The 19,505-nt window shown below is 62.9% G+C and overlaps 1 protein-coding gene across 22 annotated transcripts in view; it reads left to right on the top strand.

The window, feature by feature from the left end:
• Window positions 1-19,505, top strand: part of SEC16A (SEC16 homolog A, endoplasmic reticulum export factor) — a 32,125-nt gene that overhangs the window by 2,732 nt on the left and 9,888 nt on the right. For 11 of the 22 annotated variants that reach the window (XM_085020211.1, XM_085020153.1, XM_085020144.1 and 8 more), the window contains exons 2-16: window positions 2,836-6,472; window positions 7,858-7,988; window positions 10,174-10,271; window positions 11,722-11,848; window positions 12,217-12,557; window positions 13,496-13,638; window positions 14,425-14,486; window positions 14,574-14,712; window positions 15,028-15,267; window positions 16,692-16,789; window positions 17,136-17,217; window positions 17,329-17,446; window positions 17,560-17,671; window positions 17,818-17,923; window positions 18,726-18,866. In XM_085020211.1, the coding sequence (XP_084876337.1) occupies window positions 2,909-6,472; window positions 7,858-7,988; window positions 10,174-10,271; window positions 11,722-11,848; window positions 12,217-12,557; window positions 13,496-13,638; window positions 14,425-14,486; window positions 14,574-14,712; window positions 15,028-15,267; window positions 16,692-16,789; window positions 17,136-17,217; window positions 17,329-17,446; window positions 17,560-17,671; window positions 17,818-17,923; window positions 18,726-18,866 (5,502 nt within the window). In that variant the 5' untranslated portion in view covers window positions 2,836-2,908. Of the gene's footprint in view, window positions 1-2,835; window positions 6,473-7,854; window positions 7,989-10,173; window positions 10,272-11,721; window positions 11,849-12,216; window positions 12,558-13,495; window positions 13,639-14,424; window positions 14,487-14,573; window positions 14,713-15,027; window positions 15,268-16,691; window positions 16,790-17,135; window positions 17,218-17,328; window positions 17,447-17,559; window positions 17,672-17,817; window positions 17,924-18,725; window positions 18,867-19,505 lie in introns of all 22 variants that reach the window. The other 11 variants (XM_085020220.1, XM_085020199.1, XM_021081128.2 and 8 more) reach the window with 1 other exon arrangement.

The raw sequence follows: 19,505 nt of genomic DNA, 5'->3' as shown, positions 1-19,505 counted from the left end.
GATCAGCTGGTTGCTTTGAAACAGTTGCCTTTTTTTTTTTTTTTTTTTTTGCCACACCAGCAGCATGCAGAAGTTCCTAGCCAGGGATCAAACCTGTACCACAGCTGTACCAGCGCTGCAGCCTTCTTAACCCACTGAGCCATGAGGGAGCTCCACAGTCTGTCTTTTTAAAAGGTAGATGACTTGAGCCTACAGATCAACTGACCGGACAGAATAAAAAAAATTTTTTTCTTTTTAGGGCCGAACCTGTGGCACATGGAGATTTGCAGGCTAGGGGTCAAATCGGAGCTGTAGCTGCCAACCTGCACCACAGCCACAGCAGCGCCAGATCCAAGCCACGCCTGCCACCTACACCACAGCTCATGGCAATCCTGGATCCTTAACCCACTAAGCGGGGCCAGAGATCAAACCTGCGTCCTCATGGATGCTAGTCAGGTTCATTACCACTGAGCCACGACGGAACTCCCAGAAGAGACTTTTAAGAAAGTTGCTGCATGGGAAGCATTTCAGTGTTTTGTGAAATTTAGATTCTGATACGATTGCTGGTGACCAGCCATGGGGGATTAGGGCCTTCCTGAATCCACAGTAAATAGAATTTCGTGAGATTAAACCCAGCGGGGACTTTAGAAGTCAGCATTTTCGTCCTCTCTCTTGGGGAGCAGGAGGCGTGGTGTGCCTGGTGCCTGAGCCACTCAGCCGTCGCCCTGTCTGGCTCTCACAGTCACACCTGGGGCATAGATCTGCTAGCCCGTGCTCTGCTTTGGTTTTGTTTTAATACATGTTGCTCAGGATGGTTGAGGGTCTTCCGTTGAAGCTGCTGTACGCGGAGGAAGTCACATCCTGTAAGGTGTCCTGGCTGCCTCTGAACCACCCTCGGCCCACCAAAGCTGGGTTGGGAACGTTCTTAGTTTGAAAATGACACCGTGGGGGAGGTCCCGTCGGGTCGCAGTGGTTAACGAATCCGACCAGGAACCATGAGGTTGCTGGCTCGATCCCTGCCCTTGCTCAGTGGGTTAAGGATCTGGTGTTGCCGTGAGCTGTGGTGTAGGTTGCAGACGCGGCTGGGATCCCGCGTGGCTGTGGCTCTGGCGTAGGCCAGTGGCTACAGCTCCGATTGGACCCCTAGCCTGGGAACCTCCATATGCCGAGGGTACAGCCCTAGAAAAGACAAAAATAAAATAAAATGACAATCCAGGGGTTCCGTTGTGGCCCAGTGCATTAAGCAGCTGTCGCTGCTGTGGCTCAGGCCGCTGCTGTGGCTTGGGTTCGAGCCCCAGCCGGGGAACTTTCACATAGGCTGCAGGCACCATCCCCTCCTGCCCCCCACCCAAAAAAATACAGCTTAGAGCCAAATAAAGTCTCTGCTGTTCTTCCTAATACATTTAATTCCATTAAGTTTGAGTGAGTTTCAAAGTGCTCGTCAGTCAGAAAGAATTGCCTGGTTGGCCTGGTACGAGCGAGCATGTGCCACGAGCGTGTGCCGGCAGCAGTGGGGACAAGTCACTAGACCCGTAGGACGGGTTTCCCTATCAGAATAGGCGCTTTCATGTGAAAATAGCTTCCCGTAAAATACGTTCACCCACCTTTTTCTTTTATCTGAACATCAGAGGTCTCCAAGGACAAAAGCAGAGGTCGTCTGCCCAAATGTGAGGATGACACTTGGGTCCCTCCGTCTTTTGCCCCCTGGGGTTACCTTCTTTCTGTGATGGGCTCGACTCAGCCCATTTGTGACGCTGACACCGGGAGAAGGACTGACAGCCCGAAGAGGACTTTGCAGAGCGGCTGTATTTACGTTTTTGTCTTAAAAGTACAGGTTAACCGTTCAAGATTAAGCTCAGTGTGTATTATTAAAAAACAAACAGCAGGAGTTCCCGTCGTGGCACAGCAGAAAGGAATCCAACTAGGAACCATGAGGTTGCGGGTTCGATCCATGGCCTCGCTCAGTGGGTTAAGAATCTCCCATTGCTGTGGCTGTGGTGCAGGCCGGCAGCTGTACCTCCGATTCGACCCCTAGCCCGGGAGCCTCCACATGCTGCCGGTGCGGCCCTAAAAAGAAAAAAAAAAAAAAAAAACTGCACGGAAGGTTTCTGCCCCTTTGTTTGTCATAAAGGGTTTGTGGGCACTCTGCCTTGTCATTGACAGTTTTTGAATCAAGTCAGTTGATCAGATTTAAAGCAGCTTTAAGATTACTCAGGATTTTCATTCCAAGCATGGTTGTGACAGCTCCAGTGGTCAGAGACAACTTGTTTTGCTAGTGGTGTCAACCGGTCACAGAGCAGAAAGAGCTGCTTCGCGTGGCGGGTGAAAGGCTGGTGGGGAGTGAATTTCAGTGTTTGGCAGCTGACATTCGTCTGTGCTTTAGAGAAACAGGAGCGGCAGATTTAACAGTTTTGTTTTCGAGAGTTAGAATTAACTTGCGTCGAAAGCATGGTGCGCGGTTTTAGCAGAGGACGTGGCTCTTTCGGGCCCGGCGATAATTTACAGGAGGCGTGGAGGAGCTCTGTACCTGGTGGGCGGCGTCAGCTTCTGCTTCGTCCCTGCCAGCTGGGCGAGGGCGTCGTGGAGGCGGGGTGGGCCCTTAGCGGGGTGATGTAACTGGCGCTCCGAGGGGGGCAGGGACTCGTCTCGAGTCCCTGGGCAAGCTCAGGGTCCCGTCTGGCGTTCTCGCTCTGAGCTCCCAGGCGGGCGCAGCTCCCGGGGAGCGGGGCTGGGAGATGGGTCCTCCGGGACGTGGATGACGCAGAGCCGTTTTCAGCCCTCTTTCTTCCTCTGCCTGATCACAGCCAGGGCTTTGAATCTAGAGATTTCATGCTAATTTTTTCTCTTTTTTTTCAGTTCCAATTAAGGAAACCTTGAATCCTGCTCCCTTCCTTCCGTGAGCAGCGCCTAACCCTGCAAGGGCTCAGCCATGCAGCCGCCGCCCCAGGCTCTCCCTTCGGGCGTGGTCGGGCCGCCGCCTGCTGGGAGCCCGCAGAGCTCGCTGTGGTCTAGCAGCCCATACAGGAGACAGGCCGGCAGTAACGCCCCAGTGGCCCCGATACCTCGCCCGCCGCAGCCGGTGACGGATCCCTTTGCTTTCAGTAGGCAGGCGCTCCAGAGTCCATCGCTGGGCAGTTCGTCGAAAAGCAGCCTGCCCGCTTTGCAAGGCCCAGCCCAGCCGGCGTTTCTTCAGCGCACTGGCCTGCCTGTGCCTCCCACGAATGTCGGGGGGAGCTCCCAGGGACCCTGCGAGCCTCTGCCAGGGCCTCTGTCACAGCCCAGGGCGGATGCCGGCCCGTTTGCTGGTGTGTCGACTCCCTCAGCACCGCCTGGGCCCGAGAGGAACAGGAGTGCCGACGCCGCGCCCGGCCTGGATCCAGAAGTTCAGGCACTGCCGTACCTTCCGCAGTACATTCCAGGGGCGGCGCCCAGCAGTCCTCCTGGGGGCCGTCCCCAGGGCAGCCAGCCCCGGCCCGATGCCCCCCTCAGTAGGCCGGGCCTGCATGATGGGGCCAGGGCCCTAGCTGCCTCCCCTCTTTTCCCTCAGCCGTGTCAGCAGATGCCAGGGCAGTGGGGGCCAGGGCAGCAGGGGCCAGGGCAGTGGGGGCCAGGGCAGGGAGGCCCTCTGCCTGCAGGTCAGCATTACCGGCCCTGCCCGGAAGGACCTGTTCAGAATGCGGTGCCCCACACCTCCAGTGTTGCCCCCTTTCCTGGCCCACCCAGCCTGGGTCAGGGTCCTGGCCACGGGCAGCCCAGCCCCCTGGCGTCTCTACCGGGACCGTCGCCTGGTGACGGAAGAAACGACGCAACCTCGCTGCACGGTGGACGCCGTACAGCAAATAGCTTTGATCCCGAGGATGCGTTCGGGCAGACTCCCGGAGCCGGGAATGCTTGGGCGAGCCAGGCCTTCTGGTCCAGTCCAGGACGGAGAAAAGAAGAGCAGCTGCCAGACCTCGCGCTTGTTAATCCTCTCGCTCAGGGAAGTAGCCCAGAAAGCCGTCTGCACTCGCCGCTGGGGGCCGGGCGTGGCTGGGCCCTGCCGGAAGCAGGCTCGGGAGCCCCCCCCAGGTTTCTCAGAGGCCGAGAGACAGAGAACGAAGAGAACCTCTCATCCGCACCAGCAGGCTCTGCTGGTCAGTCCGACGTGGACGGCGTCTCCCCGGGCCCGGGCCACATGGCAGCGGGAGGTGGTTACCAGGCCTTTCGAGGAGGCGCCCACAGCGAGCCCGCACCGCAGGGAGGAGACGCGAAGCCCTACTTTGCTCAGTCCACCAGCATCCGCCACGATGACCCGGCTCCTAAAGGTGCCGCTGCCACCGAATTATGGGGCGACACAGCGTGTGCGGGGACTCAGAGCGCGGGCAGCTCGCAGTATGAGAATGTGGAGAACCTGGAGTTTGTTCAGAACCAAGAGGTTCCGCCCAGTGAGCCCCCGAGCCTGGACCCTTCCTCCCTGAGTGATCAGCTCCGGTACGGGCCCCCTCCCGGGCCGGCCGTCCCGAGGTTCAGTGCTGGGGGCCACGCTGGAGGCGGCGGCCCAAACCTCGAGGCCCTGGATGCTGTGGCGCGTCCTGTGCGGTCTGACAGCGTGTCCTCCAGCTACAGCAGCAAGAGCCACCGGGGTCCTCCAGGGGTGGCCAGGCCCCTGGACGCGGGGGGCACCTTCATTCAGCAGGAGGTCGGGAAACCTGAAGATGAGGCGCCAGGGAGGTTTTTTAAGCAAATCGATTCCTCTCCTGTCGGAGGCGAGACAGATGGGACCACGGTGAGCCAGAGCTACCGCAGCAGCCTGCCCCAGCCCTCGACCCCGAGCCCCCCGAAACCTACAGGAACGTTTCAGACGAGTGCAAATAGTTCTTTTGAGCCAGTGAAATCCCACCTGGTCGGAGTAAAGCCGGTCGAGGCAGATCGTGCCAACGTGGTGGGTGAAGTGAGGGGGCCCCGCGCCCACCCGAAGCAGCACCGACTGGCCACTGCGGCGCCCGCCGCCTCCCCCGGCAACCTGGAGCAGCCGCCCGACAACCTGGAGACCCTCTTCCTGCAGCCGCCGGGCCACGCACCGCCCCTCCCCGCGCCTGCGGAAGCCGGCCCGGGGCCTCTGCGCGCCGGGGGGCTGCCCCCGGAGCCTGCGCTTCCAACACCCGAGAAAAGGCCCTCAACCAGGGCCCAGGGCGCCGTGAAGTGCGAGAGCCCAGCGACGACTCTCTGGGCCCAGAACGAGCTGCCGGATTTTGGGGGCAACGTCCTTCTGGCCCCCGCGGCTCCTGCGCTTCAGGTCCCCGCAAAGCCCCAGCCCTCCGAGGTGATCCAGCCCCCGGATGAGGGGGCGTCCGGGCCGCAGTCCCAGCAGCCCGGCCCCGGCCCCGGCGTGCAGAGTGGGGCCGGCATCGGTGCTTCTGAGAACCTGGAGAACCCTCCGCAGCTGGGCGCCGACGAGGCCCTCCCGGCCCAGGCGGGTCCCGCGTACGCCAGTCTGCTGTCCGCCCCGCCCGCCGAGGCTCTGCAGCATCAGCCGGTCCTGATCGCCCAGCCCGATCGCAGCTACAGTCTGGCTCAGCCCATTAATTTCTCTGTGTCCTTGTCGGGTCCTCCCGAGAGGCCTCAGCCCTGGAGGGACCCTGTGGCGGGAGACAAGCCCACAGCCGGCAGCCGGGCTCTGGGGGGCGATCCTGGAGAGCGGGCTCCTCCGTCTGGGGCGCCAGCCGGCACGCTTGTCTGCTCGCCCCTGCCTAACCAGCTCGCCCAGAGTCACTTCCCACAGGGGCCTGGTGCCTCCGAAGCAGCGTCTCACCAGCCCGCTCACTTGCTGGTTCAGCCACTGTCTCATCCGTTTCCAAAGAACACGCTTCCAGAAAGTCCCAAGGTTCCTCCTGCGGAGACCCTCCTGCCCGAGGCAGCGGACGGTCCCGCCGGCAGCACCGGCGTGATGTTGGTGCCGCCTGCAGACAGCGCCTCGGTGTCCGAGAGTCACAAGGCGGGCCCCGCCGGTGGCCGGGGGAGCGCTCCAGGGGCCCTCGACTCTCCCCTGAGTCGGCCTCTGGACGCCCCCCTGGGCGCGTACAGCCCCGCCCAGCCCGATGGCCCTGCTTCTTGTCAGCAAAGTGGCGCCGGTCATCCCAGGCCGCCCGGGCCGGGGCCACGCAGCCCAGACCACTTCTACCAGCAGGTGACCTCGGACGCCCCCTCACAGCCTCCAAATCCAGGGAGCCCGCCGGCGCTTGGGCAGCCCCCAAACCCAGCCCGGCCACCTGCGAGTCCGGCTCCGGCCGACGTGGGCCCGCAGCCGCCGCCGCCCCGGCCGCCTCGCTCCTCCAGCGCATCCGTCGTGTCCAGCAGCTCGAGCCAGGCGGCTGCCCGCTCAGACCCGCAGTGGCTGCCGCCTCCGCCCCCAGACTTGACGTCGCACTACTACTTCCGGTCGCTGTACGAGGGCTTCCCGCCCCCGTACGCCTGCCCCTACCCGCTGGATCCTGGCGCAGCCCCCCACTACCAGGTAGGGTCCGGCGCTCGGGCCAGCGGGCCCCTGGCCAACGGTCTCTTCCCCCTGTGCCACGCTCCTCGGCAGGGCTTTTTGGTCGTCCCGGAGGTGACCCGGCTCCCGCCACTGTCACACTCATTCTGCTGGGCACGGCCCTTCTCGGAGCCCACGCTGCGTTTGCCTGGCTTAGGGTCCTTGGTTTCCCGTCACACCTCCTGGCACTCGGCAGGCCCGGCGTCCCGGGTCACCTGCTCTGGGAAACGGGGACGGCCTCTTGCATCGTCACTGTGGTTCTGACATCAGAAAACCTGAGAAACACCCGTCTTCCGTTCCTCCTCCGGAGTAGAGCTCGCCGGGGCCGGGCCCAGGGTTGGGGCGTAACCCCAGCGAGATGGCCGGCGGGTGGAATCCCAGCGGCGTCCTCCCGGCACGGGGCGGTGCCAGCCCAGAGCGGGCCCGCCGTGCCTCCCGCAAGGTTCTCTCTCGCCCCTTCCCCCGCGACGCGGGCCTCCGGGCGCTCGGTAACATTGCGTGGGATCCTGCATCGGCGCGGAAAGCGTGGGCCAGGCGGCCACACGTGGTCACGGCTTCTCTCCCTCCCCAGTCCTGGCCCAGCATCCCCTATGGTAGCCGAGGCGGCGGGCTGGTGCTCGGAGCGCACGGGGCGGCCGCGTGCAGGCCCTGCAGTCAGGGGAGGCTGAGGGCCAGCGCTGTCGTAGGTGGGCTTTGGGCAGCGTGTGTGTGTGTGTGTGTGTGTGTGTGTGTGTCAGCAGGTCCAGGACGAAACCCAGGGGTTTTTCCGTGGGGGGAAGGGAGGTGCTGCTCAGAGCCCAGGGGGTGCCAGCAGGGCACAGCGGGTGGGAGGGCACCCGGAATCCAGCCGGCACCCAGCATCTCCGGGGAGTGGGCGGTTTCTCTCTGGGTCACCGCAGGTCCCGTAGTGGGCACGCCTGGGTCCATTTTACATGACCCCATCCTCCGCCAGGTGGCAGGAGAGTCGGGCGCTGAGATGGGCAAGACTGATGCTGGCTTGTGCCTGGGTCGCCCCATCTCTGCTTCAGGTCCCGGCGTGGCCACTCCTCAGGGCCGTGGCGGGTCATTGGTCAAAGCCTCCCCAGCCTAAGATGTGACCTCTTCGAGGCGGCCTGTCGCTCAGGCCCCGTCCTGGGGTGTCCTCGTTCTTTCTCGCTCGCCCGAGCACCTGAAATGGGACCCAGGCTTGTGGGGTCAGGGCGCCTGCACGGGGAGACCTCAGGGTGGCTGCTGCCTGCCTGCGGTTGTGGGTGTCACCATGCAGCTGTGGCCGGGGTGGTCGTGGACAGTGGCGTCGGCAGCATTGAGCTCCTGTCCTGGCGTGAGCTGGCCCTTGGCGTCTGATGAAGTCACCCTTCTTTCAGCAGGACCTCTACAGCCTCTACGATCCCCGGTACAGGGCCTACGACAGCGCTGCCTACGCCGAGAGCTACCGCTACCCCGAGCCCGAGCGGCCCAGCTCCCGGGCCAGCCACTGCTCCGACCGGCCAGCTGCCAGGTGCTGGGGATTTGGGTTGCTGGCGCTGGTGGTGGCTTAGTGAGTGGAAGAAGACCGCATTTGTAAAGAATTACACAGACTTTTTCATTTTTTTCTTTAAATATTTTTTCAGGGTCGAACCAGCAGCACGTGGAGGTTCCCAGGCTAGGGGTCAAATCGTAGCTACAGCTGCCGGTCTGCGCCACAGCCACAGCAAGGGGCCTTCTGAGCAGCGTCGGTGACCTACACCCTTGCTCATGGCAGCACTAGATCCTTAACCCACTGAACAAGGCCAGGGATCAAACCTGTGTTCTCGTGGATCTGAGTGGGGTTCGTTTCTGCTGAGTCACGACAGGAACTCCCAATTATGCAAAGGTTTTAAACACATGTTTATGCCTTGTCAGCGTGGACTGGTGGTGGGATGCGTTTCAGTTGGAACCCAGAGGCCTGCTGCACAGTCTCGGCCGTGTGGTCCGCTAGCGTTGGGTCAGGCCGGGCGCTGTGTGGGGCTCCTCCTGGCCCAGGTTGCTGTCGCCGCTGCACGTTTGCTGGCAGAACCTTCAGGGTCCTTAGAGGCCCCCTTGGCATGCGCAGCCCCATCCCCGCGCCTGGCGATGGAGGTGCCCTGGTTCCTGGGCGGGGGCACGGGGCCAGCCCGAGGGTGCGGAGCCGGGGAGCCCAGCCTCTCTCCCGGCACCGCCGCCTCTGCCCTGCTTCTCTCCCCCACTCCGAGCTTTGCAGTCCCAACAGGGATTTTGAAGGCGCCTTGGCACCGTGCCTTCAGCTGAGTGAGGATGGAAGCCGGTCGAGTCCCACCACCCAGAGCTGCAGCAGGGCTGGGCGGGAGGCTGGGCACCTACCCAGAGCCGGAAGCTGCTCGGCTTCACCGCCTTCCAGAGCTCACACTCAGCTCCTGGTCCCCAGGGTGGGCTTAACTGCAAGGGCACGTGGTCCTCCGACTGCCCCGGTCATAGGGAAGGTCAGGCTGTGCCCCCGGGCGCCTTCGCCCGGTCAGCCTCGCGCCCCCCTCCCCAGTTCCACGGGACCCTTGGGCCCATGAGGAGCTCAGCGCTCTGGGTGCTTCATGTGAGGGACTCCTGTGTGTCCCCTGGGAGTGAGGCTGGGGTCCCTGCAGGAGTTAGGATTCAGGGACCGCAGCAGGTGTTTTCTGGAAGCCCCAAGAGGCCAAGGCAGGTGGAGGGAGTTGCTGGGGCACACCTGCCCTTCTGGTTTCCGCACCTCCCACCTGCAGGTCACCGTGGCAGCTCACGCGAGAGACCGAGGCGCTGCAGCCAGCTCAGGCTCTCACGGTGGTCTTGTTCCCTGTCTCAGCGGCCTCACCGCTGACTTGGGACAGCTCTGGAGCAGCCTGTCTTCTTTGCTGCCCGTGCCGTGGATGGGTGGGCGTGCCTCTTTCGTGCCTGGCGTGATTCCCTGTAGGAACCACGGGGTGGGGCACATGCCTGTGCCAGCGGTTGCGTCTTTCCCGGTGGGAGCGGGGCCTGCTCTGTGCAGCCCCCCAGAGCGTTTCCGGAAGCTCCAGGTGCTGTGTGCAGGCGGGGGTGCCCAGGTGCCCCCGAGGCCCTCGGCCCAGCGGGGGCACCGAGGCTCCTATGTGTGTGTACGCGTGCATGTGCACGCGCGCGTGCACTGGACAGAAAACAACGCTCTGAGGTCCTTCCGAGGGTCTTTCTGTCCTGAAGGCCTGTGCTGACCGTCAGGCCAAGTTCTGCTTTTTCTGTAGTGAGAGCAGCACTGGGTCCGGGAGGCCAGCGCTGTTCCATCAGCTCTGAGGGACGCGGGGCCTCGCCGCGCTCTGAGCACACACGGCGCGAGGCCTGCGTGCGGCGGGCAAGTGACACCTGGATTTGGCAGCGCAGTGCTTCGGGCTTGTGCAGGCGGGATCAGACCCGGGAGCGCCTGCTGAGCGCTGGCTTTTGTCGGACAACGCTGAGCACACGGAGAGGGCTGGCTCCCTTACGCTAAACGGGTGTTTTAACCGGGAGGTTTTCACTCGCCCTGTGTCGGGGACTCCCACCGTGCTGTCGGTGTTACTGGTTTGGCTCTTCCGATGACAGCCTTGCCACGACTGGGCTGCTTTGTGAACACCTGTTGCTCTGGGTGCGACGTGAATTGAGTGGTGTCGTGTCACCCTTCGGGAAACAGGTGGTTGATGTGTCTTGTGACAGCACTCTGTGTTTTCCAGGCAGGGGTATCCTGAAGGCTACTATCATTCCAGAGGCGGCTGGAGCAGTCAGAGCGACTACTACGCAAACTATTACTCGAGCCAGTACGACTACGGAGGTATGCTCAGAATCGTAAGCGGTCACCCGCCGGCAGCCGCGCGTTCGGACCTCGAGCGCGGCCGGGCGCAGAGCAGGCCCTGCGGGATGTCTTAGGAGGCTGTGCCTTTGAGTAGGCCCGGGGTCTTTACCCAGAGCCGCACTGAGTCTGAGCTGGACGTGACGGCATCGCTGTTTTTCAGTGAGGAACGTTGTGCCTCGGGTGAGGCATTAATGTGCCTTTGTCGTTGTCGTAGTTTTGGTTGGTTTTCTAGCAGAGCGTGATTGTCGGTAGTTCTAGGTGGGTTTTGTCCTGATGTGGCATTTAAAGTGATCAAATTCAATTAAACGAGGGACTGGCTGCTCACTGCCCCAGCCCTGAGTGACGTGCCCACATGTGGCCAGGCCCCTCGCTGCCCCGGCTGCCACCGGTCAGGCTGTGTGTGTGTGTCTTGGTGCGTGTCCCCTGAGCAGCCCTGCGGGTCCCCTGGCCTGGTGGTGACCAGGGCAGGGTCCTGAGCCCGTGGCGCCTCACTGTCCTGACACGGCCCCCACTTCACCTCCACGGCCGCCGCCTCCCCTTTCATGTTTGCACTGCTCACGTGTAAATGCCGCACCTGCTGACCCCAAAGTGGTGTATCAGTTTTATTTATAATGCTAATGTGCCTTCTTAAAGGAATCTCAGTTTGGGGAGTTCCCACGTGGCACAGTGGGTTAAGGACCTGGCATTGTCACCCTGTGGCTCGGGTTTGATCCCTGGCCTCCGCCAAGGGTGTGGCCAAAACAAAACCCAAAAAAAGGTGATTTTAGTTTGGAAAGTATTACTTTGTTTCCTTTTTGGCCACGCCTGCAGCATGTGGAAGTTCCTAGGCCAGAGATCCAATCTGTCGCATGGCAGCAACCTGAGTATTTGGGGGGTTTTTGGTTTGTTTTTTGTTTGTTGATTTGTTCGTTTACTTTCTTGGCTGCTCCACTGCATAGGGAGTTCTGGGGCCAAGGATTAGATGCAGCCTATGCTGCAGCTGTGGCAATGCCAGATCCTTTAACCCACTCTTCCGGGCTGGGGATCGAACCTGTGTCCTGGTGCTACAGAGTCGCTGCCAATTGCCAAACCTCTTGCGTCACATTGGGAACTCTGGCCTTCTTATAACTCTGGACTGTATTAGATGAGCCATGAGCAAAATTGATAGCCATGGGGTAAACCTTTGAAAAGTCACTCTGGATAATTGAATAAAGATGTCTTTTAGCAGTTTTTTTCCTCTTAAAAACACGTGTATTGAGAGAAAACCAGCCTGTGGCCATTGGGTGTCATAGTACAGGCGAGCTCAAGCCAGGTCCTCTGTCTCACCCCCATTTCCTGGGGTCCTGCTGATTTTGGGGGGGACGGTGGTTCCTCTGGGAGGCGGGAAGCACTGTTGGGTCCTGGGGTGTCCCTTGCGTGTTGTGTGGACCCAGGCACCTCTTGCTTGCAGACCCAGGCCGCTGGGATCGGTACCACTACGGCCCCCGGGTCCGGGATCCCCGCACCTACGACCGGAGGTATTGGTACGAAGCCGAGTACGAGGCCTACAGGAGAGAAAACCATGCTTATGGTGACAGGTTGGTGACGTGCCTTCTGGCAGTGGGCTGCCCGGAAGGAGGTCAGAGCTGTGCCTGTCTTTGTAGCGCATTCCAGCTCCAGCCGGGTCTGGTTCTGGCTCCGGGGGCGGCGGGGGGACCCCGGCGGCTCTCTCTGGGGGCTGTGGGAGGCCCCGCTGCAGGAGATCACCTCGCCCCCCTTCCCCCTCGGGGGGGGGGCAGCCTGCAGCGTCTTCCTCTGTGTCTCAAGGCGGGGTCTGAGCTGGGGCCTGGGCCGCGGAGCGCCCGCTGGAGGCCGGGCCCTGACTCGGGGCAGCGGGTGCGTGGCGGGTTGCGGGGACCCGGGGTCTCACCCAGACTGGGCTCCGCGCCTGCTCGCTGCTCCCCAGGCCCGAGAAGTACGACGACCACTGGAGGTACGACCCCCGCTTTGCCGGCAGCTTCGACGACGAGCCCGAGCCGCCCCGGGACCCGTACGGGGAGGAGGCGGACCGGCGCAGCGCGCACAGCGAGCCCTCGGCGCCCAGCCTGCGCAGCCGCCGCAGCAGCTTCAGCTCCCACTCCCACCAGAGCCAGGTCTACAGGGCCCACGACGCGGCCACTGGGCCCTACGAGGCGCCGCCTCCGCCCGGCTCCTTCCACGGCGACTACGCCTACGGCACCTACGGCGGCCCGGGCTTCCCCGAGTTCGGCTACGCCGCCGACGCCACCTGGCCCTCGGTGGAAGCAGGTTTGTGCTGAGGCCGGGGCCCCGGGGGCCGAGCCTCGCCGGGGCGCTTGCCGAGCCTGTGGAAGAAGGGGCTGGGTGCTGGCGGCCTGGCCGCGGCCTCCCCCAGAGCAGGGACGCGGTGTCCCAGCGCCTGGGCCGAGCGTGTCCTTCGGGCTGCAGCTTGGCCCACGGGCCTGAGAGCCGCCCGGCCTGGGCCGCACGTCATCGCAGTCGGACCCTGCTGGCGGCTCCCCGCCGAGGTCTCGGGCAGGGCCGGTACCCACACGGGTCGGCGGTGTTCGGAATCTCGGGGAACCTCTCCTTCCCCTCGAGAGACTCCTCGGCACGCTCGTCACACGCGTCGCAGCCTCCCGTCCGCTCTGAGATGCGGCATCAGCCGAGGTTCTCAAGGGGCCGTGCGAGGCTAAGTGTGATGGGCCTTCTTAAGGACGCCCCTTTGAGCCGAGACCTCGCCTGCGGAGTCCTCGCGTGGCTCGGCGGTGGGGGATCCTGCGCCGTCACTGCAGCCGCTCAAGCGGCTGCTGCGGCGCAAGTCTGTTCCCTGGAGCGGGCACTTCCGTTGGAACCGCGGGCGCTTCTGTCTGGCGCGCTTCTGTCTTGGTCGCTTGTGTTGCTGCTCTGACCTCACGCGCTGGAGCGGAGCCGGGCTCTGGGCACCGGCACGTGGGCACTGCGTCCCTGACGTGTGCTTGTGCGGCGGTTTTTAAAGGACGGTTTCCTGGCAGAGAGCGGTTCCCGGCTCTGACAGGGGCTCTCTGATGCTGGTCTCCTCCTTCACGGGATGCTGCACGGTTGCTGACTCGGTCCGAAGTCAGTTCGTCGTGATGCATCTGTGATTCCAGCTGCACGGGGGGCTCGAAGTCTAAGCTGCTGGGTCAGTTCAGAAGCGTTGACGCGTGACGAGCTGATGGCTTGTTTTTCGCTGTGTTTGACCGTAGCTCCGTCGAGACCAACTTCCCCTGAGAAGTTCTCGGTGCCGCATGTCTGTGCCAGGTTTGGTCCTGGGGGCCAGCTTCTTAAAGTGATTCCAAACCTGCCTTCAGAAGGCCAGCCTGCCCTGGTCGAAGTTCACAGCATGGAGGTGAGTCCTCGGCTCGCCGTTCAGCCCTGGCCCGGCTTTGGTCTGTCATCTTCAACTTGCGGAGCCGGTGACCGACCTTGGGAAAGGCTTATGTCCCTGAGCCTCCAGTTAGCATGAGGTTTCTGCTCCGTCACCTCCAGCTCCTCCCAGAAGCTGGCATTTTTAAGAATCTGCTTTGGGAGTTCCCGTTGTGGCTCAGTGGGTTAAGAACCCAACCTAGTGTCCGTGAGGATGCGGGTTTGATCCCTGGCCTCCCTCCGTGGGTTAAAGATCCAGCGTTGTTGCGAGCTACAGCGCAGATCGGCATTGCTGGGGCTGTGGTGTAGGCCGGCAGCTGCAGCTCTGGTTCCACCCTGAGCCTGGAAACTTCCGTAGGCTGCAGGTACAGCTGCTAAAAAAAGGGGGGGGGGGAGAAGAAGAAGCTGCTCTGGGTGCTGTGTTAGACTAAGTTGTGTTGGGTATTCGCTTTCCGTCTCCTGGAATTTCTGGTTTGGAGGGAGGCCTGCCTTCGAGCTCATCTGTGGACTTTGGAGAGTGGGCGGAGATGCTTCATGATCGTGGATTGCGGGGCCCTGTCTGCACCCTGGCAGCCTTTTCTACCCCGAGGATCCAGGCCCCGCATCAGAATTTGGGTGGGGGAATGGGTGTCACTGCTTGAAGCCAGAGAATCGCTGGGGTGGGGCAGACACGCCCAGGCTCCCGCGTGGCCTGGAGCCCGCAGCCGTGGGCCAGGCGTTGGCGTGCCCACCCCATGAGCCGCTCTCTCTCCCCGCCTGTGCCCCCCAGATCCTGCTGCAGCACACGCCGGAGCAGGAGGAGATGCGGGCTTTCCCGGGACCTCTCGGCAAGTACGTGCCTGTGGGCCGGTCGCGCCGCCCGCGCGGGCCCCTCGGACGCCGTGGTTGCGGTTCACTGAGTGTGTGCTCTTTTTTCAGAGATGACACCCATAAAGTGGATGTTATTAATTTTGCACAGAACAAAGCTACAAAATGTTTGCAGAATGAACATTTAATTGACAAAGAGTCTGCAAGTCTCCTTTGGAGTTTCATTGTCCTGTTATGCAGGCAGAACGGGGTGCGTCGCTCCTTCCGGCTCGGCTCTCCTCGGCAGGGGTGGCCTGGGGATCCTCCGGCCCCTAGGAGTTGGTGGGCTTTCCGTGCCGGGCTGTGTGCGGGGTCCGTGCCACGTCCCTGGGAAGCGTCCGGTCGGTGGTTTGGGGTGAAGGGCGCACTGGGCTCACAGCCAGCGGCCTGCCCACCTCGCTCCTGGCCCCTACGGGCAGCGGCCTTGTGCCGAGGTGGGGCGCCCGCCGGCCCGGGGCTGGGACTGCCTGTCACCCCTGTGGCGAGTTGCCCGTGTCCTGAGCAGCCGTTCTCGCCCGACCTGCAGACGGTGGTGGGCACAGACGTCGCGGAACTGTTGTTACGCGACCACAGGACCGTGTGGCTTCCTGGGAAGTCGCCCGATGAGGCCAACCTGATTGATTTCACCAACGAGGCCGTGGAGCAGGTGGAGGAGGAGGAGTCCGGGGAGGCCCAGCTCTCATTTCTCACAGACAGTCAGGCCGCCAGCAGCCTGGAGAAGGAGACGGAGAGGTTCAGGGAGCTGCTCCTCTACGGCCGGAAGAAGGTAAGTGGCGGCGGCGGCCTCCAGCATCTCGGGCGAAACGCGCTCTCTGCCGAGAGTCTGGCAGTGGAGTTCCCGTTGTGGCTCAGCAGTAGTGACCCCAACTGGCATCAACCTGAACAAGGATGCCAGGTTCGACCCCTGGCCTCGCTTGGTGGGTTGAGGAGCCGGCGTTGCTGTGAGCTGGGGTGTAGGTCGCAGACACGGCTCGGATCTGGCGTGGCTGTGGCTGTGGTGGAGGCCGGCAGCTGCAGCTCTGATTGGACCCCTTGCCTGGGACCCTCCTTGTGCCGCGGGTGCGGCCCTAAAAAGAAGGAAGAAAGAGAAGGAGCCTGGCAGCCTGTGTCGTCTCTGAAGGTGTGACCAGTGTTTCTCGTGAGCACGGCTGGTGTTGAAGATCGCGGTTCCGTCTTTAGTCCTTCGACAAATGAGCGGGTTTGTTGCGCTCAGGCAGCCTCCCAGGGACTCGTGTGCCCCGGACAGGAGGTCACTGTGTCCCCACGCAGTTGGGGTCTGCTCACCCTTGTTGGAGTGAGGGGCACAGCCCGGGCCAAGGCCTGTGGGCAGCAGGGTCTGTGGAGACTGGCCCGGCATTGGCACATCCTGGGTGCCTGCTTGGCTCTGACAGCAGGGTCTGGCGAGCCCTGAGGTCTTGGCACTCTTGTGATTTTGCCAAGTAAGTGATCTTAACGTGGGCCTTTCACAGCTGACGGGAGTCACGTCGGCTGGCAGCTGTGGTCCCTGGTGATCTCCGTTCCAGAACGTCTCCCTTTTTTTTTTTTTTGCCTTTTCTAGGGCCGCTCCTGCAGCATGTGGAGGTTCCCAGCCTAGGGGTCGAATCGGAGCTGTAGCTGCAGGCCTCCACCAGAGCCACGGCAACACAGGATCCGAGCCACGTCTGCAACCTACGCCACAGCTCACGGCAACGCCGGATCCTTAACCCGCTGAGCGAGGCCAGGGATTGAACCCACCACCTCAGGGTTCCTAGTCGGATTCGTTAACCACTGCGCCACGACGGGAACTCCTCCAGCACTTTTCTAAGTCACACTCCTGGTTACTTTGGACGCGGGGAGGCCCTGTCCGTGCTGAGAAGATACCCCTGGAGGCCGCGGGGCTCATTCTGGGTGGGGAGTGGAGGCTAGTGGCCTTTCTCACGGCTGGTGGGGGCTGGGGTGGCCGTCCCTGGTTCTGAGTGCCGGGCTCATCCTCCGTGCTGCCGGCAGAAGCGGGAGCCCACAGAGACCTCCTTCCGAGGGACTTTGCGACTCAGGGAAGCGGTGGACCTCTCCTCTCGGTGCCGAGCCTGGACCGTGTGTGTCTGCGGTTGAGCCCTCCCTCCCCCACGGGGCGGCCCCACACGCCTCAGTCCCGTCTGCTCCCGCCCCCCGTGTTCCGAGAACGCGGATAACCCCTGAAATGCTTTGCAGGATGCCTTAGAGTCCGCGATGAAGAGCGGCTTGTGGGGTCACGCCCTGCTGCTGGCCAGTAAGATGGACAGCCGGACACACGCCCGAGTCATGACCAGGTGTGCTGCGTGGACCGTCTCCGGGTGTCGCGGCAGCTCTGAGGTGCCCCTGTCAGAGGGCCGGGGCCCCGTCTGCACTGGGCACTTACAGGCCCCGTGGCCTCTGGCAGTGGTGCTTGGGGACTGAATTTTTTCCAGACATCAGGGGCATGCTTTTGAGTTGTAGAAGTCTCAGTGAATCCCCTCGCCTTCATTTTCGGTGGCTTCTGAAAACCGTGTGGCGCGTCCACTGGGCTGAGTCAAGCGCTCAGCCTCCGGCCAGAGGGGCTGAGATGGGAGTGGGCTTGCTCCCTGCGCCCTGCTCCCTGGGCCGGGCTGAGCCTGGTCTCCCCGCCTGTGTGCCCAGGTTCGCCAACAGCCTCCCGATCAACGACCCCCTGCAGACGGTCTACCAGCTGATGTCAGGGCGGATGCCGGCCGCGTCCACGGTCAGTGGCGGGGGTCCTGCCGCGGGCCCCAGGCCTGCCCGCGGGGTCGCTCTCTGCGGTCACGGTGCCTCTGCTCCGAGGGTGAGGCTGGCTTCTGCTTTCCCTGCGCAGTGCTGCGGAGATGAGAAGTGGGGGGATTGGAGGCCCCATCTGGCCATGGTGCTGTCCAACCTGAACAACAACGTGGACGTGGAGTCCAGGACGATGGCCACCATGGGTGACACGCTGGGTGAGGCACGGCCCGGAGGTGGCCGGGCGGGTGCTCGGGGCCACGAGGCTGTCCCTTCCGTCTGGCGCGGCCCCGGCCAACCCCGGTGACGGACACACTTTGTGTGCCTCCAGCCTCCAAGGGTCTCCTGGACGCCGCCCACTTTTGCTACCTCATGGCCCAGGTTGGATTTGGGGTCTATACCAAGAAAACCACAAAACTTGTCTTAATCGGATCCAACCACAGGTGAGGGCCTAGCAGCGTCCGTCTTCCCTGAGGAAGGAAGTGGCCGCTCTGCTGGCTCCCCGGCCTCGGCGCGGGCGAGCAGGGCGCGCGGAATGTCAGTCCCTGCGTGACCTGCTCAGGGTCAAGGGACCCCGTCTCCTCCACAGTTTGCCGTTTTTCAAGTTTGCGACCAACGAAGCCATTCAGAGGACAGAGGCCTACGAGTACGCCCAGTCCCTGGGGACACAGGCCTGCTCCTTACCCAGCTTCCAGGTGGGTGGGGACCGCGGGGCGCCAGCTCCCAGGTGGGCCAGGGCTCTGTGCGGACCAGCTGCAGAGCCCGAGGCTGTGGTCTCTCCTAGAAAACGAGGCGGCGATTTTGGAAACCTCGAGGCGTTTGCTTTTGATACTCGAGAACTAAAGCCTGTTGAATTGAGTTTGAACTTTGGTTCTCAACATCTTGAACATTAGAAACATTTGGGGAGGAGTTCCCACCGTGGCGCAGCAGCAACGAATCCAACTAGGAACCGTGCGGTTGCGCTTCGCTCCCAGGCCTTGCTCAGTGGGTTGGGATCTGGAGCTGCGGTGGCTGTGGCGGAGGCCGGCAGCTGCAGCTCCAATTCAGCCCCTCGCCTGGGAACCTCCACGTGCCGCAGGCGCGGCCCTAAAAAGCAAAAATCCCCCAGAAAACACAAAAACATTTAGGGGAGTCCCTGTTGTGGCTGAATAGGTTAAGACCCCAACTAGTGTCCGTTAGGACGCAGGTTCCACCCCTGGCCTCGCTCAGTGGGTTAAGGATCCGGTGTTGCTGTGGCTGTGGTGGAGGCCGGCAGTTGTAGCTCCAGTCGGACCCCTAGCCTGGGAACCTCCATGTGCGCGGGTGCGGCCCTAAAAGCAAAAAAAAATAAGTAGCTCCAGGCACGAGCACTGGCATTGCTGTGGGCAGCGAGGGGGCGCCAGGAGAGACATGACGTGTTCAGAGCCGCGTCAGCCTGCAGGGTGGTCACGGGGCGAGGCGGGGCCCGGGAGGAGGCAGTGTCCCTGACTCGGTCCGTCCGTCCGTCCGTCCGCTCAGGTGTTCAAGTTCATCTACTCCTGCCGCCTGGCCGAGATGGGGCTGGCCACGCAGGCCTTCCATTACTGCGAGCTGATCGCCAAGAGCATCCTGGCGCAGCCCCACGGACACTCCCCGGTGCTGGTCAGCCAGCTGGTCCAGGTAACGCCAGCGACGTCAGAGCCGCGCTGACACTGCGGCGGGGGGGGGGGGGTCAGTGGGGGCTCGGGACAGACGTCATGACAGCACTGAGACAGTGTCCCCGCGGGCACATGCCAGCCGTGTCCCGGTGACACAGGGACCCACCTCCGGGGAGCGCGTCCCCGGCACCTCAGCCTGGCAGTTCCCGCGGGGGCCCCTGCTGCCCGGCAGCCCGGCTGTGGGTCCCGCTGGGCCCTCGCTCCGTGGGACAAGGCGGTGTGCCGGCCCCCAGCCTGGGGCCGCGGCCGTGGGGCCCTCCCCACCAGGACGCTCACTTTTGAGAGCGAGCTTGCGTGAGGCCAGAAAGAGCTTCCGTCATGGAGGGTGTTAGACACACACAAGACGCCAACGAGGACGGGTCCCCGTCACGGCCCCAGCTTTAGCCGTGAACTCGAGGCCTAGCTCGTCTCCCCCATGTCCCCCTCTCCTCAGCCCCTCAGGCCGCAGGGCGCTCGGGGTGGTCAGTGGAGGAAGGAGGCCGAGTGAGGCGGGCCCGCCCCCTTGGGTCCGGGTGCCCGGGCTTCAGGTGGCCGGTCCCGGGCCAGGCTCTTCCTGGGCCGTGTCACGGGAGCGCCTTTCAGAGACGCTTCCGCATCTTCC

The sequence above is a fragment of the Sus scrofa genome, chromosome 1, assembly GCF_054392235.1.
Source record: "Sus scrofa isolate SSC_HxYL_T2T_F1_AM1 chromosome 1, Sscrofa_HxYL_maternal_Yorkshire_Landrace_v2.0, whole genome shotgun sequence".
Lineage (NCBI taxonomy): Eukaryota > Metazoa > Chordata > Mammalia > Artiodactyla > Suidae > Sus > Sus scrofa.
This window is presented reverse-complemented; position numbering and strand designations above follow the sequence as displayed.